Source organism: Pan paniscus, chromosome 23, assembly GCF_029289425.2.
Source record: "Pan paniscus chromosome 23, NHGRI_mPanPan1-v2.0_pri, whole genome shotgun sequence".
NCBI classification, from domain to species: domain Eukaryota; kingdom Metazoa; phylum Chordata; class Mammalia; order Primates; family Hominidae; genus Pan; species Pan paniscus.
The window spans coordinates 55,781,224-55,807,410 of record NC_085927.1 but is presented as its reverse complement, the minus strand read 5'-3'; the positions used below and the strand labels follow the sequence as shown (position 1 = coordinate 55,807,410).

At 61.1% G+C, this 26,187-nt stretch overlaps 1 protein-coding gene across 3 annotated transcripts in view; it reads left to right on the top strand.

Annotated features, from left to right (window-relative positions):
• The first annotated feature begins 303 nt into the window (after positions 1-303).
• WNT7B (Wnt family member 7B) overlaps positions 304-26,187 on the top strand; it is a 55,888-nt gene continuing 30,004 nt past the window's right edge. For 2 of the 3 annotated variants that reach the window (XM_055106040.2, XM_034951722.3), the window contains exon 1: positions 304-856. In XM_055106040.2, the coding sequence (XP_054962015.1) occupies positions 761-856 (96 nt within the window). In that variant the 5' untranslated portion in view covers positions 304-760. Of the gene's footprint in view, positions 857-4,939; positions 5,377-26,187 lie in introns of those variants that run through there. The other variant, XM_055106041.2, reaches the window with a different exon arrangement.

Below are 26,187 nucleotides of genomic sequence, written 5' to 3'. Positions count from 1 at the left end.
CCCCCACCGGAAACTGGAAGCCAAGTGGCACCGCGACCTGTACCAGTAGTTTCCCGCCCCCACCTGTACCCCCGCCCCTACCCCCGCGTGCGCGGAGGAGCGCAGGTGTCTCTTCCGAGCCGCACCCTCCCCGCACCCCCACCACCCGTCACCCAAGCCCTCTTCCCCCGCCCAGTCCCCGGAGGGCAATCGGAAGGGAGCTGGCCTGAGGAGGGGGGGCCGGGGGGTAGATGCGTTTGTGTGTCACGGGGGAGGGAGGAGAAAAGGGAGGGGAGAGCCAGGGAGCGAGGGAGAGAGCGCGCGGCGAGCGAGGAGGGCGGGCGGGAGGCGGATCCTCCTACCTGGGGCGCGCTCGCTCGCTCGCGGCTCGCTTGCCGGGGCCGCGAGTCACCTGGGGAGGCCGACAAGTGCGGACACATTGGCCGCCGCGGCGCTCGGCGAGGCGCTCACGGCCTCAGGCGGCTGCGCCTAGTGCAGGCTGCACCCGCCCGCCAGCCGCGCCCGGGCCCCCGGCCCGCGCTTGCAGGGGTCCACGGTCGCTCAACCGGGCTTCGAGGTCGCGGTCCCCAGCCTGGGTCAATTCCCCGGGCTCACGCGGCGGCGGCGGCGGCGGCGGCATCCCGGGCTCACCATGGTGGCAGCGCGCGCCGAGTGCCCGCGCGTCGCCGGCCGCCCGAGCCGCAGTGCCGGCTGAGCGCAGTCTGCCCGCAGCCCCCTGGCCCCTGCCCGGCCCGCGCGTCCCCTCCGGCCGCCGCTGTCTATGGCGCAGCCCCCCTCCCTGGATCATGCACAGAAACTTTCGCAAGTGGATTTTCTACGTGTTTCTCTGCTTTGGCGTCCTGTACGTGAAGCTCGGGTGAGTACCCCGTGGGCGAGGGCAGCAGCCAGGGGCCAAGACAGCACGAAGGAGCTGCCTCCAGGGCGTCCCCGTGGGGACGTGGGGACTGGAGGGGGCCACTGCAGCTCTCTGGGCTCCGGGGCTGGCCCGTGTGTCAGACCCTCGCCCCACGCCAGCAGAGACGCAGCCCAACCCCCTGAGCTCCCGAGAGGCGCCGAGCTCAGCGCGGGAGGAGAGAGAGCGGGGCGCGCGGGCGGTCCGACCGGGCTCGCGGGTAGCGGCGAGCGTGCCCGGCGCGTACTTTCACCTGTTTGGGCTCCAGGCCCCGGGGGTGGGACGCGCCTTCCCTCCCCCGGGCTGCGCTGGGCGCCGAGCCCGGGCCGAGCGCTCGCCGCCTGGAGGGTGCGCCGGGGCGGGGTCGGGGGGCGTCCGGCGCCTGCGGAGGCCCGGGAGGGCGGGGGGCGCGCACCCGGCCGCGAGCGCGCAGGCCGGGGCACCCGCCGCGGCCCTTCGTCTCTATCCATCACCCAGACGTGTTGAAATTACCTTGACAACTCGTCCGGCTGGCTCGGGATGGGCCGTGGGGCCGGCCGGGCCGCCTCGGGCTCGGTCCGGGGCCCGTGCCCCGCCCGCCCGGGGCCCTGGGCCCTGGGCCCGGCCCCCTCTCGCCGCGCTCCCCCTGGCGCGGCCCGGCGGGCGGGCGCCCGGCGAGCCGCGCTAGCTGCTCTCTGCGGTAGCTGCTCCGAGTCGTATTTCCACATTCCTGAACCCAGCCGAGTCCTTACCTGTTGAGCCGCGATCTCCTTTAGACAGAATCTGTCTCGGCTTCGCTCGAAGTGGGGGTGGAGAAACGGCGTGACGGAGAGGGGGTGCGGTGCACCTCGCCTGGGGCGCCCACCGCCCGCTGCTGGCCCCGCGCTCCTCGCACCTGCGGGGACCCGGGCCCCGCCGAGCCCTGCGCGCCTACTGTGCGCCGCCGGCTGCCCCGAGGCAAGCCCCGTCCAGGCCACAGGCAAGGCGGTGAACAGACCCGCGGGAGGGGCAGGTCCAGGTACCACTGGTGGGAGACGCGGCTTCCCAGGCGGAGAGGTGGAAGCAAGCGCTGGGAATCGTCTCTCCATCACCCTCCATCCCATGTCTGCCCGCCATTTTACAGGTGGAGAAACTGAGGCCCAAGGCCTGCAGAGACAAAGCCAGTGGCTTCAGAGGCAGGACTGGAAGCCCCCGTCCTAGCCTGAGCCCTGCAGGTCTGGGCGGGCGTGCCTGCGGCTGCCGGTAGCCCCGTTTATCATAGGTCTGTGGGTAGGCTGTGTCCCTGGGTGTTTGTTTATGGAGGTGAGGGGTGCGGGGCATTGAGCCTGCTGGGCGGGGGGTGGAGTGGGCAGGCTGCTCTTTTCCTGCATCTTCAGCAGTCCTGCAGTGATTCCCGCTGGGCCCCTCAAAGTGATGGCAACCCTTAATGAGGCTTTGTCCCTGCAGCCTGATTCTCAGCGCTGAGGCCTTCCCCCTCCTGGCACCCCTAGAGTTAGGTGCTTTTACTCTCCCAGATTCAAGGATTAGGAAACTGGGCACAGGACCTAAGTCACTGTCCTCAGAATTCAGTGACAGAGCTGGGGCTGCAGTTGGCTCTGACCCCCCACTGTGGGCTGCTGTTCCTAGCGTCCATTCTTCTGCATCAGTCATCGGAAAGCAGCCCTTCCTCCCATGAGTGAGCGGGTGGGAAGACCTCTAGGAACCCCCGTAGACAGCAGAAGGAGCTGACAGTCCACCCTAGCCCTGCTCCTGGGGCTGCTTCCAGAGCTTGAGGTCTGTGTGCCCTTCCCAAGCCTCCTGGTCCCTTCTGTAAACAGGGATTGCAGCTCTGGCCATCCTGAACAGGATGGTGGCCAGTGTCTGAGAGAGGTCTGAGTGAGCAAGACCCCACCGGGCCTCCGTGTAGCCCAGCCTGAGTCCCGGGCACCTGTGTCAGCCTCCCTCTGGGAGGGGGTAAGAATGAAGCAGTGGCTGAGCTTCCTTCTGTGTGGCCCTGGCTCTGCCCTCAGGCCCCACGACCCCTGGAGGGGAAACTCCTCCCCCTGGTGTGCCAATCTAAAACACTCACTCCCCACCCACCTCCTGGATTTCCAAAATGTGACCTCCGAACACCCTGTGGAATGGCAAGCAGGAAAGCCAGAGATCTACCCTGGGATCTGCTAAGGGAAGGAGAGCCAATCCCTCCCTCGAGGCTCAGCCCCTGCCCGCCAGGACTGGAGAGAAGGGCCCTGCTTTCTTTGCAAGCCATCTTGGCTACGCGCAGCGGTAGAAGGGGGAAGCTGGGCCCAGGTGTGTCCTCAGGGGTTAAATGACCTGGAAGCCCATTGCATTAAGGAGGAGGTTGGGGAGTCTAGGACCAATGGGCTGTCTGTTCTGTCCTCCTGTCACTCCTAGGCTGTGGCCTTGAGTGAGCCCTTTAACCTCTCAGCCTCCCTTTCTTCATCCAAAAAATGGGATCACAACACCCCCTTCACTGCGTGCTGCCTGTGTTACTCCTGAGGGCCTTTGCCCTGTGGGTGCTGGAGATATGTGTCCCAATGAACACCTGTAGATACCAGGAGAATCTTATTGTTAATGACTATGATGTCACTGAGGCTGACACCCTGGGGACTCCTCCAGATGGTGTATTCCAGGGCATCTGCATCCCAGGAGTTGGGATTTTCAGGGTCATAAAGTTCTGACCAAAGATCAGAGGTTGTATGCATGGATGGGGTATTACGTGATCACTTCCCTGCATGCTGCCTGTGTTTAATTACACAGGGGGGCCACCTGGGCACGTGCAGCCATCACACACATGTGCCCCTAAGCCTGGTACAACTCACAAGTACAACCCCTGGAGGACTCCAGTACCAGCTGGAACCAGAACTCAGCCCTCACAATCCCCTTAGGGGTCAGGGCCCTAAGAACAAATGCACCTGGGATTTGGAGCAATTTGAAAACCTGATGGCTTCAGGGAGTCACAGTTTCTCACCCAGGGCCCTTTTTGGACTGAGCGGCCTTCAGCTCCAGCCTTGGAGGAGGCCAAAGCAGAACTCAGAGGAGCCCGTCTGGAGTCTGGACACTGTCTGCTCACTGGAACTGGAGTCACTGCAGTTCTAGGACCAGCCTTGACGAAAGCCTGTCCCTGCCTTTGGGGCCAGAAGCAGAGGGGCCCGAGAGCCCTGGACTAGGAGGGATGAAGGTGGAGGAAGTGGCTGCTTCCTCCTGGGTGATGAGCCTCCACACCAGGTCTAGAAGTTAGAAAATCCTCTTCCTCAGGACGACGGGCCAGACCGCCCAGCCTTCCCTTGTCTTGCCATCTTCCTGCTTTGTGCTGTGATTCAGATGTAAAGGGATGGTCATGTGGAACCAGAATTGGCTAACGACAGGAGGTGGGACACTAGACCTATGTTTCTGAACTTAAACAAAAAATAAAAGGAACTCGAGGAGGGAGAACGTCTTTGTAGGTCTACTTCTCCCCAAACCCATCCCCGCCAACCGCTCAAAGGAGAGCAAAAGAAGCAGGATGGGGAAGCCAGAGTGGGGAAGCCTCTGTGTGAGGAGAGCAGCACCTGCTGGCGATGCCTTCCCACTGGCGGCCTCTCCGAAGAGGTGCCCAGGCAGGGTCGTGCAAGCTCAGCACCAGCACAAGGCTGGGCCTGGTTAGCCATGGCAGTGCCTGTGTGCGACCCACAGCCAGCCTCCCTAAACCCAGGGCACACGGGGGCAGAGGCTCAGGACACTCAATGCATCTGTGCACACACATCTGTCCTCACAGACTGCCCACGCTCCCGCAGGCACACACAGGCACATGTAGGCACATGCATGCACACACGCGCATACGTTGCCGAGCACAGCCCCCCAAGAGGAGCACAAGCCTCCGCGCAGTTCCCCCGGGGAGCCGCCCCCACGTGCACCTTCTGGAGCCAGGCCAGAGCTGTGTGGCTCCCTAAAGGTGGGGGTACGGGTGTCCCAGCCAAGGCAACTTGGGCAAGCCCTGGAGGCGGCTCCCACCGCACGCTCCGGTCAGCCTCCCCTTTAAAAAAACCCGCCGGGGGAGGAGGCGGATGTAGGGGCGGCCCGTCCAATGGCAGCTGCGCGCCTCGGGAGACTTGGAGAAGTGAGCCAGAGCGAGCGACAGAGCCGGTTCGCACCGACAGACGGACGGAGGTCCAGACCGCAGCCAAGGCGCGCCCGCTGCCCCCGGCCTGGTCCCCGCCCCGCACTCCAGCCCCAGCTCCCGCCGCTGCCCCAGACCCAGCGCCATGCGCGGCCCTAGCGGCGGGGCACGGGCGACAACTGCGCCCGGGCCCACGAGACCCGGCCCCTAGCGCCCAGCGCCGCCGCCCTGCATCGGGGAGCTCTGCGGGGACCCCGGCCTCAGCTGGCCCAGGCGCCCGGCCCGCGGAGCCTGTTCAGCCCCGCCAGGCGCGCCGGCCCACCATGCTCCTACTGTCGCCGCGCAGCGCGCTCGTCTCCGTCTATTGCCCGCAGATCTTTCTCCTCCTGTCCAGCGGCAGCTACTTGTGAGTGCCGCGGGCGGCGTGCGGGGTGGGCGGGTGGGCTCCCCCCGGGCCTCCAGCGCTGGAACCGGGCGGGCAGGGAACGCGGCAGCGAGGCCCCTGGGCGGGGTACCGGGTGACCGTCGCGCGCGGGAGCCGGGGGACTTTAGGTCGCCTCGCCCTCCTAAGCTGCCGAGGTGGAGCACTTGGCGGGCAGCTACGGCAGTGAGAAGTCCTGGCTCTGGGGTCAAAGAAAGGATGGCCCGAGAGCGGCTCGACTGCGGGAGTAGAGCAGGCTGTGCACGCCCAGCGCGAGGGCCCGCGGGCACGCGAGCGGCGCCGAGATTCCCTGCGCGTCCCAGCAGAGTCCTGGACCAGCGGGGGACCCCTCCCCATATTAACCCACGCGGCGCGCAAGACCATGCCACACTTGGGAGAGCCGCACTCACACACCCGCTCCCTCGTGCAAACACCGGCATGCACGTGCACGCCGCGCTTCACCGGACAGCGCCCGGACTGTACCCCGAAGTCGCTGCGGCTTCTCGCGCCTTCCTGCCGCGCTGGGTGGCCTGATCCCTGCCCCTGCCGAGTCCTCACCTGGGGGCGAGGAGGACGCGCATTGCGTGCTGGCGGCCGCGTTCGCCCAGTTGTCTCGGCCAAGGGAGAGCGCGGAGCGTGGGCGCGCGTGTGTGTGCCCGGCAAGGCAGAGCCCACGGGGCTCTGAGAAGCTCCGGGCAGGGCCGAGTCCAGCCCAGTGAGCCCAGGGGGCGCGCAGTGGTGGCTTCGCCGAATTCCTAATGGGACGCATATGCTCTGGCCTCTGACTTAAAAAGAAGTTTGATTTATGGAACCGCCGTTTGGGGGAATTTAAGCTGGATGCTACTGATTAAACCTCAGAGCCTGCTCTCCCTCCCCTTCTTTTCCCTTCCCCCTCCCCCTCCTTTACACGCGGGCCACGTCCGGGGTCGCCTGACGCGGCCAGAGGGGGCAGCCGCTGCCTTCCCGCTCCCTGCGCCACCCCCTCCCCCCATGCGGTCGCAGTCCTAATACATCGCCTCGCCCCCACCCCCATTTAATAAAGACGCAGCCAATTTCTCCTCTTGCTCCTAGGAAATTACTGTCCTACCAGTTTTCCTTCTATAAATAGTCGCGCATCTTGAAACAAAAGTTCGCAACCGCAGCCAGATGCTGCGAGGCCCGCGGTTTCCCGGGCTGTGGGACATAATTACAAGGTCCGGGCACAGAGAGCGCTCCAGGCCCGGCGGGCAGCCCCGGCTGCGGAGACATCGCCTGAGGGGGGCGGGGTAGCAGGGCGCATGCGGGTGGGGACCGCCTGAGCAGTGGGGACCCAGGCTAATAAAGTGCCAGGGTCCCTGGGTCCTGCTTCTGGTGTCCTTTCCAGGAACTGGATCAACCAGGGGACTTTGGAATTTCAGCATCTAGCGGTTGGAGGCCAGGAAGCCTCCCCCTCCCCAGAATCCTGGCGTTTCAGCCTTAGGCCTTGCTAGAGAATTGGCAGCTCCGGTGCTTGGGAAATCAGTTTTGGAGCCGGCTGGCTGAGGTTCGGTGTTCATAGAGAGGTGTCCGGGGTGGGAGACCAGGAGTCCTGCGGAGGTGGAGGCAAGGGAAGTGGGGGGGTTGGGGGTTGGGGTAAGGGTCGGAGAGAGGGAGGTGCGCAGGGGCCCCAGAAGCCTGGTGGGAGTTGATGCCAAGGCAGCAGTGAGGGGCCTCTGGGGCAAGGTGGTGCCCAGTGTACCTCTGCAGACCCCAGGTTTACCTCAGGGCTGGCCCCTCATCCGGGCCTGCAGTGACTACACCCGCCAGGCTTGCTCCTGGAGTGTGCACTGCCCAGCTGTGTTGGCAGAAATTCTCCTAAGGAAACAGTTTTTCCAGACATCCCTGGGCCAGTGCTGGGGTCTGGCCTGGGTCGTGGGGGACAGGAAGGCAGACTGCATCCCTGACTTGCCCTCAGCAGCTCCTGCCCCACAGGGAGGAAGACGCTGACGCCAGCCTTCCCCAAGCAGAGAGGAACCCAGACACGTTCCCGGAGTGAGCGGGGCGGGTCTCAGATTTCCCTTGCCCCGTTTGGTGGGCGCAAGGCTGACCATAGATGGGAGTAGGGCCTGCGCAATTCGATTTGAATGAAAGCATGCAAAGTGAGAAGACCTTGGTTTCGGTGTCTCTGACCCGATGGCTGCACTTGGGGGAGGCAGCCAGCAGCAAGTGCTTGGAGAGCTGTGAGAGGTGGGGGTGAGTGTCAGCCCACCCTCAGCACTGCAGGCGCACTCGATGGCGTTGGCCTTTGGATCTGAGGATGCCTGGGCTAGGAGGGTCGCTAGGTGGAGGCTTCATTCTGCTCCAGAGAACTTTCAGGAACTTTCCAGATCCCATTGCTGGGATCCCAGACGCTGGCTGACAGCTGATCCTCCCCCTTTCATCTGGACTGCTCCTCTAGCTCCCTGTCCTGGGCTGTGGTCGGTGCACACCGAATCCCAGACGCATGCCTGGGCCCCTGCCACTGATCAGGTTGGACGGGTGTGTTGGCCTGGAAGCGCCCTGCGCCCCTGCTACATGCTGACTTGCAGCCGTGCTAGGCGGCTCTGGCCAGCCCTCGCCTTCTCTGTGCAGAGCTCTGTTGTCAGTGCAGGAGCTCCCAGGGCCAGCGGGGGTCAGTAAGGGCCCAAGGGAGGGCAGGTAGGGGACTGCAGGCCAAGAGGAAGGCTTGTGGTGCTGGGTCAGCTGCAGTGGGGGCCTGGCTGAGGCCTTGACCAGGACCAGGCTGCGCTTCTGTCCCAGGCAGGTCTCTTCCGGTCTCAGTCTTCCTCTCCCAGATGTGGGGGTTGGCTCTGACGACCCCCCCAGGTCTTCCGGTAGGAGCCTGTCATGGTGACCGCCAGCTCTGGGGAGCCAAGTGAGTCATGGGTGACGGGGCGGTTACTCACCGACCACCTGGCTGTGGCAGGGTGGGGGGGCGCTTACCACGGCCCCGCCAGGCCAGGCCTCTTCCCGGCTCCACCGCTGTGGCTTTGTCAGCGGTGCCAGCCACAGTCCCAGAAGTGCTGTGGCCATGACCCTCGAGGGGGAGGAGATGAACCAGGCCTACTCCCATGGCACCATGGCCCGTGTGAGGACAGGATGCGCCCCGTGGCTCAGGCGTGTTCAGGTTGCCCTTGGGGGAGGGGCAACTCCCAGCCTGGAGGGTCTGCGTCTATCCAGGTCTGGGAGGGGCTCTGCTGTGTGTCCTGAGCAGGTCCATGAGCCTCTCTGGGCCTCAGTCTCCTCATGGGTCACTTGGGATGGAGATCCCTCTCCCAAGGCTCAGATCAGGCCACGTGTAGTTGGAACTTGAAAGTGTAGAACGTTCCATAGAGGGTGTGCATGTGGGGTTCAAGCTGGGAAATCTGATGAGATCTCAACTGGGGACCCCCCACTGGAGGTGGGCAAGTGGAGCCTCCCTAATCACAGGAAACTCCGCAGAACTCATCACCACGTGGACGAGACCCAACAACCATTGGCTAAAGGGGAGAATGTGCATCCTGGACCGTCTGTGTGCAGAGGGAGGACAGGAGGTCCTGGGGTGACGCTGGACTCCACGGTTGTGCAGTGAGGCCTGTAGGATAATGCGCCGTTTTCTAACATGGTTTCCCGTGAGGCTAAAGGGCGTGATAGTGACTCAGATCTGGGTCCTCATCCTGACTCCACAGGGCCCTCACTGCCTGGCTGTGTCCCAAGGCCCAGCTCTTCCCTCTCCAGTGCAGATCACGGGAGCACAAACCTCACCGGGTGGCTGTGGGAAGCTCTAGCTTGATGCCTGGTGTGGTCGGTGTGCAGGAGACAGGCCATTCTCAGCTATCAGGAACAGGGAGGTTGGCCACAGGCAGCACAGAGGGAGTCCCAGTGGCTGTGTTCATTCAGGAAGGAGTGGTGGACCCCCTAGGGCATCTCAGAGGGCTTCCCAGAGGAGATGACTCTCAGACAGGGTTTTGAAGGATGGATAGGAGTTGGCCAGACTAAACAGGCACATGAAAGAGACCCCTAGAAGAGGGAACAATACTGTCAAACACATTCACCAGGGGTTCCCCTCCAGGGAGGCTCAGAGCATCTTGCTGAGGTGGGCCGATGGGATGCCAGGATCCAGAGAAGAGGCTGTTTCCCAAGGTCACCTTGGATCCCAGGGGTTCAGCCCTCCCAGTTCCAGGTCCTCACCCGGTGCCAGCACTGCCTCTGAAGGGAAGTTCCCCCTGTGCAGTCCCACGGGGAGTGGAATCGGGGTCTCCCAGGGCCTCAGGTTCCAGCCAGCAGTTGGAGGTGCTGATGGGGGGCGAGGTGATGATCATGAAGTTGGTGATTTTTGAGGCGCCGACGGCACATTATTGTTCCCTCATTCACACACTTCCCTGGGCTCCTCTGGGGACACAGTGGACAACGGCCAAGCAAGTCACAATCCCGCCCCTTCCCCTCCCACCCACCACGTCCCCGGAGGCTTGAGTCACCCTGGCAGGGCAGGTGGGTGCCTATGGGGAGCCCAGGGCCCCTGCTTGGGTGTGGACCAAGGCTCTGTTCTCGGAGGACCCTGACAGACCCTGGGTGTGGCATGGCGGTGTTGGATGAGGTAGAGGGCTCGGTTGTGGGTGTCTAGGCCATCGGCCCAGGGCCAGGGTGCGGAGCCCCCAGAACTAGGACCCACATGCAGTGGGAGCCCAAGCCCTCACGGCTCACACTGCTCCCTGTCATCCCCAGCAGATGGAGAGGCGGTAGCATGCTCCTAAGGCTGCCGCCCTACACAGCCTTGGGTCCGGCTCAGATGGGGCTCAGCTCCCCTCCCAAAGGGACAGGAGGCCGGGCGCCCTCCCTTGTCAGATGAAACCCCGGCCCAGGGCTCCTTCAGCCTGATGAAAGGGTCATTGTGTGGTGCGGGCCGCCCGCTGGCCAAGGACAAAACCACCGTTTGTCCTCCGTCCCTGGCGCGGGGCTGGGGGCCTCACCTCAGGCTGGCCGGCAGGGTGGGGGTGGGTACAGGTGCGCTCCCTCCCCCCTTCCTTGTCTTCCCACTCAGCCTGCCTGGGGCCCCTCCCCCATCCCTGCCCCTCACCCAGGGCGTTCTCGTCCTCTGAGCGTGGGTCCTGAGGCTTGGGTCAGCTCCACTGTTGGCAGAGAGTCAGTGAGTTCTCCAGCCCCGGAGGCATACAAGCAGATGCAGGAGTGAGGGCCGGGGATGCTGGGGAGGGTCCCTGCCTGGGCAGAGAAGCAGCGCTCACAGGTTCTCTGTGCAAGTAGCCGGTGGAGTGGTTGGCCTTTCCAGAGGCCGTTCCACAGTCTCAGTAGTAGAGTGGCAGGTGAGGCTTGGCACAGGGCCATCGACACTTCCTCCATCCCCAGGCTGGAGCAGGTGGCAGCTGAGGTGCTGGGGCTGCCACGAGGCTGGGTCTGAGGCTGTGTGCAGAAGACACTAACGTCCTGCTCCCCCAAGCAGCCTTTGCAGCTTTAGAGTGTGAAGCCTGCAGGTGCCTGGAGCTGGGCCTGGGAGGAAGCCACCCCACCCGACGAGCAGCTTGCCGGGTGTCAGCAGCAACGGAGAAGAGCCCGAGTGAGCATCCCCTGGAGTCCCATCCCATGACCCCTGCAGGCCTCTATCGCTTTCTGGAGCCCTCCTGCACTGTGATCCCTGCTCCAACCCTTCCGTGCCCTGCTGGAGCTCTGAATGGGCCAGGCCGGAGGGAGCCCGGGCACAAGGACTGGTGGTGTCTCAGCTGGCCTCCGCGCAGTGGGTATTGGTGTGGCCAGGGTGAGGAGGCATCCAGAGCTGAGACTTAGGCCTGCGCAGTCCCAAGTGGTGAGACAGATGGCAAAGCCCCTTCCAATGGGAAGTCCTCCAGAATGCACTGCCTGCCCTGCAGACCCCCGCCTGGGGGACACAGGATGAGGCATTCCCACTTCTGGAGGACTCAGTTTCCCCCAGAAGGCCCTCCCTAGTGGGACTGACGTGTGCACAGTGCCCAGGGTCTGCTTTGGAATCTGTGTCCCCCTCGGGCTGCCAGAGAAGGGGAGCTAGGAGAGGCCCGTCTGCCTTGGTAGGTGGTGGAGTGAGGAAGACGAGGTCAGGGTGCAGAGTCACTCGCCCAGGTCAAGCAGCTGAGCCCAGATTTGAGCCCAGGGACTCCTGGCTGTCGGGTCCATGACACTTGTCACGGTGTTTTACTAAGGCGGGTTTCCAGCCTTGGGCGGGCTCTGTTGCGTGTCCCGTTTCCTGCCTGTCCTCTCCAGGCAGAAACCAATGCCTCCAGTTGCCTCAACTGTGTGTTGACCAAGAGTCCCCGGGGCCCTGAGCGAGGGTCTCAAGGTTGCAAGGGCTGCCTCCAAGTTTAGCTTTGGGACCAGAGGTGCAGCTGTCCTGCGGGTATGGGAAGCCCAGAGGCCTTCTGTTCTGGGCCTTGTCCTGCTTTCGCCCCTGACCCAGGAGCTCTGAGACCAGCCTGGCCAGCTTTGTTGGGTCAGCATGTGTGTGGTCCTGGATGCCCAGGTCCTGTTCCTGGCTCAGCTGTGGGCTTGCGGCAACCTTGAGGGTATCCCTCCCCTTCTCTGGGCCTCAGTTTCCCCATCTGGGTGGTGGGTCTGGATGCTCCCCCAGGTCCTCTTCCTCCCTCCTCCCCTTCCTGCTGGCTCCACCACCACCCTGAACTTTCCCTTCATGCCCACAGCGTGATGGCAGCCCCCGCGGGTGGGTTATCAGGGCTGGCCAGGTGTGCAGGTGTGACTGGGAAGGAAAGTCCCTACCGCCCTGCCTTCCAGCGTCGTTTACACAAAGCCCTGTGGGACCCACAGCAGGAGCTCTAAGCCATCTGTGATGAGGGTGGCCCAGGGAAGACCTCTCAAGTAAGGCAGCCTCTGACCTTGGCCCTGAAGGACCTGCTGGAGGGAAGGAAGGTGGGTTCCTGGGAAAGGGACAGACGTGGGCAAAGGCCTGGAGGTGTGAAGAGGATGTGGCAGCATCAGGAGTGGGGAGCAGCAGGTTTGAGTAGGCTGGAGCAGGGGAAGGTGAGGTGGGGGCGGGGCCGGAGGCAGTGATCTCGGGTCTGGGGAGCCCAGGGCAGGGAGGAGTGGCTTCAGCGAGCTTTAGAAAGACCCTTCTGGGCAATGAGGTGGAGGATGGGGAAGCATGGAGAAGGCTGGTCCTGCCCACCAGCTGCAGATGCAGGGCCCGGGACACTCCAGGGCTGAGGAGAGGAGACGGCTGAGTCTGTAGGACCATCTGGTGGCAGCGGTGCCACGGGAGTGTGCTTGGCCACGTCTAGGGTTGCAGGGTTGCCTGCCTCCTCCTCAGTGCTCAGGGCAGTGCCAGGCCCTCACTCAGTTGGTACCCAGCAAATCTGTCAGTCTGATGGCCACTTGTGGGTCTGGGGCCCAGTGAACTCCCAGGTCACAGCCCATTGCCCAGGGGTGGCAGAGCCTGTGGTGGCCCCAGGCGTGCTTGGCCCCTAGTGGCACAGGTGGGATGGGGGAGTGGGTGGCCCGGGGCTGGATGACTTCCAGGCTCCCCTGACTCAGGTCTTCCCAGGGTGACTTCACCGCTGACGGGGAAGTGTTGGGAATTTCCAGGTGCGGCTGACACCCCCACTAGGAAGGCAGATTCATCACTCCGCCATCTCCATTTCCTGGGGCTCCTCCTGTGTGCCCCATGGCTCCCCTCAGCCTGGGGAGGGCTGGCCTGCAGGGGCCACACTCCTGTGGGCTGAAGCGCTTGCTCGGCCCCATCACTGCTCCAGCAAGGTTGTCACCCGCCTTGGTAGCACTGCCCTGGGGATGGAGTCGCATGTTGGGCACACCTTTCTGAGCCTCAGGGTGTTCAGGGAGTGTTCCTGGGGGTGACAGGCCCAGGATCCCTGGATGCCAGGCAGGCTGGTGTTGTGGAGAGAGCACTGGATAGGGAGTCAGTGGCTCCGGGCTGCAGTCACTCCATGTCTGCAGTAGTCCAGAGTACACAGGGACACAGGGCCTGGGCTGCTGTGGACCTGCACCTGGGGAGGGGCACTGGGCTGAGGGCTGCAGACTGCACATGGGGCGCACCTGCTCTCTCTCAGAACCTGCCTCCCCAGCGTGTGGCCTGGGGGCTCCCCTCCAGGCTGCAGCTCCTGGAGGTGCGGGGGGTCACCTGGCGCCCCATTGTGCTCTTGTATTTCCTTCTGGCATCTTTAGGAGCCAGGCAGGGTGTGCGGTGTGATGCCTCCCTCTGTTGCGGGAGTCCCCTGCTTTGGAGCAGCCTTGGAGGGTGGCTGGGGCTGGTCCCCTACCTTCAGAGGCTGGGGAGAGCCAGGCTTTGCAGCCAGCTCTGACTGTGAGCCCAGAGCCCAGCTCGGCTTCCACTTACTGCCTTCCACGGTGGAGATTCCTGTGGCAGGGAAGACGGGAGGGTGGGAAGAGGCAGAGCCCAAAGGTGGGGGGAAAGCCACAGGGTCTGGTCCTGCTCTTGTCTCTGATACCAAACCACTGCCACGTTGCTGTGTGGCCTGGCCCAAGATGCTGCTCCTCTCTAAGCCGCCTTTGTAAAATGGGAATGATGAACTCCAACTGGGGGCTCTCCGTGGGGAAGGCAGGGACGGCACTCAGGACCTTGGGCCACTTCAGTCAAGGCCCCTGGAGTTCTGAAGGCTCCATAAGCACTCACTCAGCCAGGCTGATGAGAGGCACAGGAGGCTGCCCCTGGGGAAGTGGGCACTCTGGGCCACAAGGCATCCAAGCTGAGCAGTTGGCTAGGAGGCGGTGGCGGCCTAGGAATTCTTGGAGGGAGCATTCCAGAAAAGTGGGCTGCTTGAAAGGTGAGGGGGATGTGGAATTATGCGTAGGGGACTTCTGACCCAGAATGGGTCCCCTGCTTTGGAGAATGCAGATGACCTGTGTGGGGCTGGCCTGGCTCTGGCTCACACGCTGTCTGAGATGCTGTGTGGCCCAGGCATGGACTGGGCGTGGCTCCCATCTGCTCCTGGAAGGAGGACCCTTCAGGACTGCGGCCTGAGGCTGAGTCCCAGGGCTGGGAGCTCAGCCCTGTCTTGCAGTCTGCAGAGAGGTGGTGGCTCGGCCCCCAGACCTGCCGCTCAGCCAAGTCCAGGGCAGCCAGGAAGGCCGAGGCGCTGGCCCAGCCACAGTGTGTCCAGACTCCCATTCTGGCCATGGGCCAATGGGGCCTGCCAGCTCTCTCCAACGTGTTCCACCTGTCTGTCCACCCACCCATCTGTCCTGAGGTTTCAGGTTGGCATCCTGGTCACCCAGGCCTGCAAGGCGCCCCTGCGTCCAACAGATCTGTGGCATCAGGGCCAGGGCCAGGACTGGGACTCCCATCCTTGCTAGGGTCTCAGCTAGCTGTGTGGTCTCAGGTGCTGTGGCATCTCTGGGTGTTTCTGTTCCCATCTGTACTGTGGGAAGCAAAGAGAAGGGCCAGAGTAAGACCTAGGGAAGGGCATAGCTGAATTTCAGTCCCAACGGCTTCCTCAGGAGCCCGGCACACATGTGATCCTGCAGGGAGTGGAGAGGGAAGAACTGAGAGAGACCCTGGTGGACTTCTTGGAGGAGGAGGCACTAAGCTGGGTCTGGAATCTTGCCTGGCTGCTGGAGGGAGCAAGGTGCCTGCCCCTGGAGGGGGAGGAGCTAGTCCAGTGTGGCCAGCACCTGGTGCATCCTGATGGGCCCTGGGTGCCGGTAGAGATCTGGAAGGTTCTGAAGTCAGAGGTCAGCGTCCTGTGGTTTGGGAGGTCACAGTGAGTGGGTGAGGCTCTCATTTCACAGATTTAGCAGATATAGTGGCTGGGAGTGTCTGCCCTTGACCTCATTAGCTGCGGGCTCCTTGTGTTGGCCAGGGGTGCAATGGACCCCATGGCTGTGGCTTATCCACCTGCAGCGGCCTCAGCCCTGCCTGGGGCCCCCAGCTCTTCACCAGCTTTTTCCCAGGCGGTCTGGTTCTTCTCCAGGGTGGGGTCCCGGGCTGCCAGGCCAGGAATGCCAGCTATGTGGGGAGGGTGGGAGGGCAGCCGCCCGCCGGGGGCGCGAGGGAGCAAGCGGACGCTCTGCTCCCTTCCCTGGGAACACTGAGAGCCGAGAGCTGAGCAGAGCAGTGGCGTGGAAAGAGTGGCAGGCGGGACTGTGGTGGAGTGCAGCCTGCAGGATGCCCCACCCACCAGCAGGCCAGTTCTCCCCATTGAACAGACCGGCAAACTGAGGCTCAGGGAGGCCAGCGAGAGCCAGTGGCTGAGCAGAACTCAAACACAGGACCCCAAACCCAAGCAAGCAAGCGAACCTCTTTAGGACACAGCTGCAGGTACCCAGATTGTCACCTCAGCCCCTCACTACACAGATGGGAAACTGAGGCAGGGAGGGGCAGAGGGATGGCCTCATTCCTGAGCTGGGCCCTGGGGGTGTCAGCCCTCTGCTCTCCCCAGCCCCGTCCTTGCCCACCCCCCACCTGCCCAGCTCCCTGTGCCTCCTCTAAGGACGCACTGCCCCGGCCCCCACCCACACTGCTCTCTTCTGATTGTTCTCTCTGAGTCTCAGTTTCCTCATCTGTAAGGTCAGGCTGGCAAGGACCAGCCAGGGGAACCAGAGTGGAGAGAGGGTGGGACAGGGTGGGAAACGGTTCCAGGGCCCCACACACCATGAACCTGCTTGGAAAGGGGAGCGCTTTGGGCCTGTCCCTCCCCAACAGGTGTAAGGCCCCTCCCGGGCCTCACCTGCCACTTGCCAAAGGAGAGGTGATTGTTCCCTGCTCTCAGATGGGAAAACTGAGACTCAGAACAGGCTTGGGGTGGCCAGGCGAAACTCCTGGCCCAAGCCCCACCCCCTTCCACCCCACGGAGCTGGGCCCTGAGAAAGGACGGGGCACCAGCTGTTGAGCCCAGACCTGTCCTATTCATTCTCTCTGGTTCCTTCTCACCGGCGCGCCCAGCTCTGGGCTGCAATGCGTCCCTTCCAGCCTCCTCTGAGGGCAGCGCCAGAGCTGCTGTGGGGGTCAGGCATTATGGGGCAGGTGCAGGTGGAGCTCTGTTCTGGGTGAGTAGGGGTATCTGGCCAGTCTGCAGCCTGTGGCTCATGGGGTCTGCTGAATGACCCCAGGCCTGGGTCATTCTTATCCCCATTTGACAGGCAGGAACACTGAGGCCACCACCAGCCCCTGCCCCATACTCAGCCCCAAGGAACCCTGCTGGGCTCCAAAGCCATAGAAGAGCCCCTATATGGATGGAAAGTTCCGGGCCAACCCTCTGCCCACCTAAGGAAGAGGCTGGCGAGGACTCGGCCCTGGGTGGGTACGGAGGCCAGGTGCTGTCCTCCCGGGTATCTGCTGACTTACTTCCTGGATGGGTGGACCCAGCCCGCCTCCCTGGCTGATCACAGATAATTGGAACATTCTTCAAATATTTTTGCCAGAAGATGCCTGAGAAGGAAGAATTACAAAGCGCCCCGGGCCAGGAGCGTAGGCCGCAGGAGCCCGGGGCCGCCCGGCAGCCAGGGCCAGGGGCTGGGAGGGAGGCCGGAGATCAGGCCCAGGCTCAGCCAGCCTGTCCCTGCCACCCAGAGAGCTGGGGAGGGGGCTGCCCATGCTCCCTCAGCTGGGGGGGTGGGGTGGCTCATGACCAAGGTGAGCGTAGGGCCTGGCCAGGTGCTGGGCAATTCTGGGGACCCCTGCCCTGGGGAGTCTGCCGCTGACACAGTGGCCTTAGGACAGCCTGAGAGGTCAAGCACAGAGTCTGGGCGCTCCCAGAGGGGGCTGGTGGGTGGGAGTGCCTCCCCAAGGAGGGGTCTCTGCAGTGGAGAGCTCAGCAGGTCGGGGGCGGGCCAGCATGCGAGGAAGGAGGAACGGGTGTGGGCAAGAGTGAGGGCTGAGGGGGCAGGCCTGGGGCCACCTGGCCAAAGTGGCCAAGGAGAAGCAGCCTGGGCTGGGGCTGGGAGGTGGCTCAGGCAGGCCCCGAGGCCATGATCCTGCTGGTATCAGGGTGGGGCGTGGGTCCATGCCAGGGGCAGGATGGCGGGTTGAGGGGGCAGGATGGTGGGTGCCCTGGGGGCAGAGCGGGGCATGCTGGGGAAAGCCTTTCTGACCTCCGATGAGCTTTTTGATAGAGGTCCATGTTATCTGCGGGGGAGGGCAGATGTTCCCGCTTCTGGCTCCTGTGGCCCTGGGGGGTCTGGGATGCTGAGGCCCGGGCAGGCTCCAGCTGGGTTCCAGGAAGAAGTCAGATCTCGTGTCTCCCCCATGGAGAGCTGCCCCGGTCCTTCTGGGGAATGCTTTCAGTGGCGGGGTAGGGGGCTACTTCCACCCTGAACTGGGTGGGGTGGGCAGCACTAGGGCTGCTTGGGTGCCATGTTGGGAGCCGGTGTCCAGTCCAGAGCGAGGCGGGAGAGCGGGGGTCCAGCCAGGTGGGAGGAGTCTCTGCTGCTGTGGGGCCATTTGCACCCCCACTGGCAAAACAGAGCTGGGCTGTGGTTTGTGGGGTCGGTTTTTGGGAATTTGGAGGAGAAACGGGATACTGAGGTGGAGGTGCCTGGCTCCCAGGCCTCCTCGGGACACGAGCCCACATCTTTGTCATAGCACAGCCGACTTCTCCCAGGCTTCATCACCAGAAAGACACAGCTTGTCCTGTTGCTGGCGGGGAGCTGTGCCCTCTCGAGGGCGACTTTGGGTGGTTTCACCCTCATAATCCTCACCACCCCATCCCCCAGTTTTAAACGCAGGGCCCTGACGTGGACCGTGGGCATTTTCTCAACCCTATGTGACGTGGGGGTGCAAGCTGGTTTCGACTAACCTGTAACACAGTCTGAGTGACAAGGGGACACCCCACGGCCACGCTGCTGCCCACCCCCTGTCCAGCCTGCAGCCCCAGCCCTGCTGAGGGTGTCCCAGATGCCCCGTCCTGCTGCCTGCACAGGCAGGGCCTCTGTCGGGGAAGAGTGTCTCCCGCAAGTGTCTGTCAGCCACTCGTCACCCACCATTCATTCACTCATTCTGCGGTGACAGCTGAGGCTCTGCCACGCCTGGCCTTGCACCAGGCCCAGCATGTCGTGGGGAGTAAGACAGGGTTCTGCCGTCCTGGACCCAGCTATGGGGGCTCGGACCTGTTTGGGGAGGGCCCGTGACTCAGTCTGGAGCCTGAGAGACTCCTTGCAGCTTGGTGCACGTCGGGGGGCTTCCTTCTTCAAGAGCTCCTCAGGGAAGGCCCACCCCACACAGCCTGGCCCCAGATGCAGCCTCCTGCCCCTGACTTACATGGGAGGGTGGCTCTCCAGGAGGACAAGTGACCACACTCTGCCCATCCTGCTCCCGCTGTCTTTGAGGGTCAGGAATGGGGTATGTCCCAGGCGCAGGGTTGATGACAGGGCACTGGCCAGCCCCGGGACGGGGGGGTGGGTTCCAGCCCTGCTCGCTCCCTGCCTTCCTGAGCTACCAGGTAGGCTGCTGAACTTTTCTGGACCTCCGATTCCTGTTCTGAGGGAAGAGTAATCATGATTGTTGTCAGCATTCTAGCCCTTGGCCCCCCGAGCTTTGAAATAGCAACCATGAGGGGACTCTGAGGCCAGTCAGGCATGGAGTGGGTGTCCACTCTGCCTCAACCACTGAAGACCCCGACAGCATGAGGGATTTAGGTTAGACTCCTACCTGCTGGGGGAGGCTTTGAAGCAGGAGAAACTCCTGAACACAACAGGGGTGTCGGGGAGAGGACAGGGTGGCTCTAATTCTGGTCACAGGTGAGATGCTGCCCACTCCCTGCCACCTGGGCTCAGGGTACCCAAGAGTAAGATGACAGGTCACCCCAAAGCTCCTGAGAATGTTGGAGGAGGGAGCCCCCAGGCTGGGCCTTGGCAGAGATGGTGTCGCCCAGATGAGGGTCTTAGCCAGAGGGGCCACGTCCCACAACCCTGTTCCTTCCTGGCCTCCGCATCACTGCTGACGGGCCCTGCTCCTTTGGGAGGAAGGATGGTGGCTATGTGGGTGACTCTGTCCACTGCCTGAGTGCCAGGCTGGGCACGGGCAGAGCAGGAGGGCACTCCACCAAGGGCTATGAGCCCCTACAACTCCCTGAGGTCTCCTGCACTTAACCTTCTCACTGCCTGGGAGCTGCTGCAGTGGGCTGTTGCCCGCATTCAGGGTCCAGAGAGGCTGAGGGCCTGGTGGGGACAGGCTGGCTGATGGGCACAGGCTGGGGCAGAGGAGCCCTGGCAGGGCATTCTGGCTCAGCCCAGCTCTGCCTTAGGTCAGTGGCTGGCCCAGCCCAACAGCCCCATGGAGCGTGTGTGCAGGAAGGGCTAGCACCCCCCGTGTGGGCTAGGCACATACAAAGCACACGGGCATGATTTGTAAAGTTGGCATTTGAATTTTGAAATGTGTTTTCTGTTTTTTTTTTGTTTTTTTTTTTGGGACGAAGTCTTGCTCCCTCACGCAGGCTGGAGTGCAGTGGCATGATCTCGGCTCACTGCAACTTTCGCCTCCTGGTTCAAGCAATTCTCTTTCCTCAGCCTCCCAAGTAGCTGAGATCACAGGCATGCACCACCATGCCTGGCTAATTCTTGTATATTTAGTAGAGACACAGTTTCACCATGTTGGCTAGGCTGGTCTCAAACTCCTGACCTTAGGTGACCCACTCGCCTCGGCCTCCCAAAGTGCTGGGATTACAGGTGTGAGCCACCATGCCCGGCCTGTTTTCTGTATTTTAATTATTGTAAGAAGCCTGGAGTTTCCATTCCTGCTTTGTTATTGCCCCATTTCAATAAAGTCACATGCTATAATACTTTACTTTTATGCTGAGATATAACTTATGTAAAGCACAGAAATCTCAAGTGGACACCTTGATGCATTTTTACATACATGTGGCATACAGGCAGGCTCCCTCTGCTCACTCCCAGTTGGCGCCACCCACCCAAGGGTAACTATTCTGATTTCTGTCTCCAAGATGAGGTGGGCTTGTCCTGGGGATTTTTTTTTTTTTTTTTTTTGAGACAGAGTCTCGCTGTGTCACCAGGCTGGAGTGCAGTGGTGCCATCTTGGCTCACTGCAACCTCCAACTGCCTGGTTCAAGCGATTCTCCTGCCTCACCTTCCTGAGTAGCTGGGACTACAGGCACACGCCACCACGCCCAGCTAATTTTTGTATTTTTAGTAGAGATGGGGCTTCACCGTGTTGGCCAGGATAGTCTCGATCTCCTGACTTCATAATCCACCCACCTCAGCCTCCCAAAGTGCTGGGATTACAGGCGTGAGCCACTGCGCCTGGCCGGAGATTTTCAGAAGTGGTGGAATCCACACATCCTCTTTCCTGGCTTCTTTCACGCACCGTGATGTCTGTGAGGCCCATCCGTGTTGACGTGTGTCAGCAGTTTCCTCACCGTGTAGTCACGCTGCATGAATGGACCACACTTTTTTTTATCTATCCTCCTGTTGACAGACACCTGGATTGTTTCCCATTTGTGCTACAGACCCATGTGCGTATCCTTGGGTGATCACGTGCACGGGTTTTTCCTGGGTACAGGAGAGAGATTGCTGGGTTGCAGGGAAGGGCTGATCTGGGCATGGACCCATCGGTGGTGGGTGCAGTGGCTGACGCGGATACCCAGTAGCTTCACAATTGCTGGTCTCGGGCTTGGGGCCCCATAGATGAAGCTGGTCCCTGATCTCCCGGGGGAGGCTGGATCCTGGGGGTCAGAGATTGTGTGTCTAGTGAATGAGGTCAGTAATGAGCTTGCAGTCTCAACCTTCAAGGGTTAATAATGAGGTCTGTCACTGCAGGCCAGCGGCCCGTGCTGTGGACGCCACAGGATAGGCCCTCCCAGCAGCTCTGAGATGGATGGGGGCTGCTATCACTCCCATCTGACAGAGGAGGAAACTGAGACACAGTTAAGAAACTTGCCTGAGTCTCACAGCTAGGAATTTGCAGACTCAGGCACCCCAGGGCTGTGGGGCTGGCCTGGTACCTGGCTAACCCTGCAGCCAGGGACTTGCCTTCTGTCCACTCCTGCTCTCATCTGTCACCTGGCAGTGGTTGAAGGGGCTGGAGTGTCCTCACCTGCCCCTCACCCCCACCACAGCCACCTCCTCCTGGAGGCAGCCCCACTCCCTTGGGGCTGTTCTGCCAAATACCAAGGTCGTCCCACTACCTGGCGGCAGCCCCTCCTTGTACACGGGGCCGGCTCAAAGCCTGCGCCAGGATGCACCTCAGGAAGCTCCTGGGCCTCTGCTGGCCTCTGGCCTGAGACTGCAGGGCCTTGTCCACAGTCCCTGGGGAATGAGGAGGAGGCTTCTTGTCTGCAGGGCTAAACTCTTCTCCCATAAGCGCCCTCCCTGCAGTGGACTGGCCCAGGCTGGGGTAAGGAAACTTTCCAGACTTGCAACCTGCCCATCCCACCTGGCATCTCGCCTGTGTCCCGAGGCCCCATTCAGTGCAGGGGGATGAGCCGGGGGCAGAATTTTCCATGAAAAAGGTCAGCGACTGAAACATGAATGCCCCCGCTCCCAGCATCTCTGCACTCACAGCCACTCAGAGCCTTCCTGGCCAACCTTCCCTGGGCACCCAGGCAAGCAGCTGAGGATGAGGAAGCCACCCCTGAGAGTTTTCACACTTGGAGCGAAGCTGGGTCCACCCCGCAGGGTTTGCTGAGGGTGCCCATGGCCGGCCCACGCTCCCCAGTGGCCCCACGCTCCCCAGTGGCCCCAGCACACTACCCGCACGGCTCTCTGGCCTCCTCTAAATCACTGGCTGTAAAAATAGTTGGTAGATATTTTTCCCCCACTTCCCACACCGACCATTCTCTAAGGAGGGCCCATCCCAGTCACCCCTCTCCCCAGCCCCCTTGCCTCCATGTGGAAGGAATGGCATGGGCCAGGCCTGGGGTGTGGCAGGGCCAGGCCGGCTCCGGGAGGGCAGGGGTCAGACTGGACAGTGCCCAGGGCAGCAGTGGGAGGGCAGGGATGGCAGCTGCATGGGAGCCGCCTGTGCACCTGGAATGAATTGCTGCACGGCCTGAAGGATTTTAAGCAAAGGAAGAACTTAAGCTGTTTTGAGAATGAGAAGCCGACACAGTGCCTGCTCCAGGCCATGTTGCAGTGTGTGTCCCACACTTACTATGTGGCACTCCTTCTTCTACCTGAGTGCTGGATTCAGAGACTGGGCTCCAAGCCTGGCTGTGCAGTGCCAGACAGGTCCCCTAGCCTCTCTGAGCTCCAATCTGCACACCTGCAAAATGAGGATGGCACCACTCACCTAGCAAGGTGAGGATTAAATGATACATAGGTGAGGTCTGAGGTCCCAACGGCCCAGAGTCAACCCTCAGAATGGGAGCACTTGGTATTGTTAGTGGAAACACAAACACCCCCACTTAGTAAGGGAGACAATTTTGAAATTGTTTCTGAATTATCAACCACATCTAACTATTTATACTCCTGGCACAAAATACAGTGCAAGAGCCTGTATTCTATTCCCCGATGCCTTTACTTCCCCTTTAACCCATGCACGGGCACGCAGGGGGCTGCTGGGGGCTCTAGTCCCCCTGCTCTGTCAGCCCCACATACCCCGGATAAGTGTGCAAGAAGGCAAGCAGGGCGTCGGCTGGGTGGGCCTCTTGCATCCCCTTCAACTGGGTCCTAATCTTCACTGGGGTGCAGAAGTCCTGTGTATAGATAGTTTTTTTTAAAATCGTGGTTAAAATACGGAAAAAAAAATTTACCACCTTAACTATTTTTAAGTGAACAATTCAGTGGCATTTAGTCCATTCACAATGTGGTGCAATCACTACCCCCAGTTCCAGAACTTTCCATCACCCCAGATGGAAATTCCATACCCATTAGGCAGCCACTCCCTGTTCCCCGTTCCCCCTCCCAGCCCTGGCAATCACGTTTCTACTTTCTATCTCGATGGATTTGCCTATTCTGGACATTTCATAGCCACGGAACCACACAGTACGTGGTTTTGGGGTCTAGCTTCCTTCATGTAACATTGTATTGTTGAGGTTCCTCCACGCCGTGGCATAACCCAGTGCTTTGCTCGTTTTTATGGCCACATAATGTTCCATTGTATAGATGGACCACATTTGGTTTATCCACTCAGCTGCTGACAGGCATTGAGTTTGTTTCCAGCGTTTGGCTATTGTGAATAGTGCTACTATGATCATTTGTGTACAAACTTTAGTCTAAACACCTGTCTTCAGTTCATTTGAATCTATACCAAGGGGTGGAATCGCTGGGTGACTCCAGGTTGAACTTATTGAGGAACTGCCAAACCATTGTCTACAGTGGCTATACCATTGTATGCTCCTATCGTCAATGTGTGAGGGTTTCAATTTCTCCACATCCTTGGCAACACTTGTTCTTTTCTTTCTTCTTCTTCTTTTTTTTTTTTTTAAATCATAGCCATCCTAGTGGGTGTGAGGTGGCATCTCATTTTGGTTTTGGTTTGCCCTTCCCCAGTGATTACTGAGGTTGAGCGTCTTCTCCAGAGCTTGTTGGCGGTGCGTATATCTTCTTTGGAGAAATGTCTACAAGCGCTTTGCTCATTGTAACACTGGGTTGTTTGTCTTTTTGTTGTTGAGTTGTAGTTCTTTCAGATGTGGTTCTTAAGTACTGACTTGTTCATTTACTCATTTATCTATTCCACAAACACTCGGGATGGCTACACCCGGCAGCCCGGAGACCTGGCTGAGCGCAGACTTGACACTGTCCTGGAGGGGCCCACCATCTGCTGGGGAAGCGGGGCATGGACACGGTGGCTGTGAGGGGAAGCTGGGGACATGGTGACTGTGAGGGGAAGCGGGGCATGGACATGGTGACTGTGAGAGGAAGCCGAGGACACGGTGACTATGAGGGGAAGCCAAGGACACGGCGACTGTGAGGGGAAGCCGGGCACGGACACGGTGACTGTGAGACTGCAGAATGAGCTCTACACCTGCAAAACCAGTGCCCACCGTGCTCCCCCTCAGTGCCAGGGAATCAGGAGCTTGAGCACAGTGGGGCTTTCACCTGGGCCCTGAAAGGGAAATGGAATATGTCAGACAGAAAAACGGAGAAGGGGCAGCAGCCAGGGGAGGGACCAGCAGACACAGCTGGGAGGCGGGGTCTTCTGAGGCCAGACCCCACGAGGCCTCTAGTTCCAGGCACAGGGGCTGGGACGGTCCCCTGGGCAATGGGGAGCTATGGATGGGCTTTGAGCAGACGGACTTGGTCAGATCCGGGTGCTGGCAGGGCCGGTGGTGGACAGCTGGCTGGTGGCGGGAGGCCAGGGCTTTGGCCATGGCAGTGATCCATTGCCACCCCCAGGGTCCACACTAAGTCCCATCAGGGTCCCCCCAGCAAGGGCACCTACTGCAGATAATGGGGGTTTCTCGGCCCTGAGCCTGCTGGGAGAATTTGGGACTGGAGAGTGTCCCTCAGGCCGGGACTGAGGCGGGCTCTGCCCCACGGCAAACAGGGTGCCCGGCAGGGTTCCCATCCATCTCATTTCCCCAGCTCGGTTTTCTGAGGATCTACAATTACTTTGGGCTGAATTCCCCAGATTCCAGCCCGCTCCCAGCCCCACCCATCCAGATGCTCTTCCTCCATGCCAGCCTGGGGCTTTTCTGCCCATTGTGCCCGTGGGAGACCCAGGGAGGTCTTGGCCAGATTAGTGGGCGGGCCGGGCGGGCCTCGGGGATTGAGTGTCACCCTGGCAGCCCGGCTGCAGCACGTGCTGTGGGCTCAGGCCGCACGGGGACTTTCCAGCTGGCTGTGGGTGCTCGGCCGCCCTGGAAAATCACTGACTTGTTTCCCTCAAGAAAAGGGCAGGCGGGCAGTAGGTAGAAGAAGGGTCCCCAGCACACTAGGGGCCCAGGGCCATGGGCATCAGCTTCGGGGAGCCCCCGGCGGTCCCCCCAACTCCCACATCTTGCCCCCTCACTAAACAGGCCTGATCTGTTGTTTTGAAGCCAAGCGCTGTGCTGAAACCCACTGTTGCCTGCAGGTCTGCCTGAAACCAGCCGCCCCCCTCCTTCCAGCTCACTGCCCCTTCCATGGGTGCTTAAAGCCAGATGACTGGGGCAGCCGCTGTGGAGGGCAGTCCGGCAAGTCCTCAGAAAGCGAAGGGACCACCTGACCCAGCAACTCGTAGGTCCATGCCCCAGAGACTGAAAACAGGCTCAAACAGAAACCTTACCCGCACGTTCATGGCGGCATCACTCACAGTAGTCCAAAGGTGGAAACAGCCGAAATGCCCAGCCATGAATGGATACACAAAATATGGTCTGTCCACACAATGGAATATCACTCAGCCTTACAAACGCATGAAGCACTGACCTGTGACCACGTGGATGACCCTTGAAAACACGACGCTAAGTGAAAGAAGCCGGACGCCAAAGGTCACATGATGAATGGTTCCATCCATAGGAAACGTCCAGAATGGGCAAATCCATGGGAACAGAAAGCAGACTGGTGGTTGCTGGGTCGGGGAGGGGAGAACAGGGAGTGACTGATGGGTACAGTTTCCTTCTGGGGTGGCAGAAATATCTGGGAACCTGACGGTGCTGGAGGTTGCACAACACTTGAATGTATTAAATGCCACAGAACTGTACACTTCAAAATGGTTCATTTTATGTTATGGGAATTTCACCTCATTAAAAAAACACACAAGGCTGGGTGCAGTGGCTCACACCTGTAATCCCAGCACTTTGGGAGGCCGAGGCGGGCAGATGACCTGAGGTCAGGAGTTCGAGACCAGCCTGGCCAACACGGTGAAATCCTGTCTCTACTAAAAATACAAAAATTAGCCGGGTGTGGTGGTGGGCAACTGTAGTACAGCTACTCGGGAGGCTAAGGCAAAAGGATGGCTTGAACCCGGAATGTGGA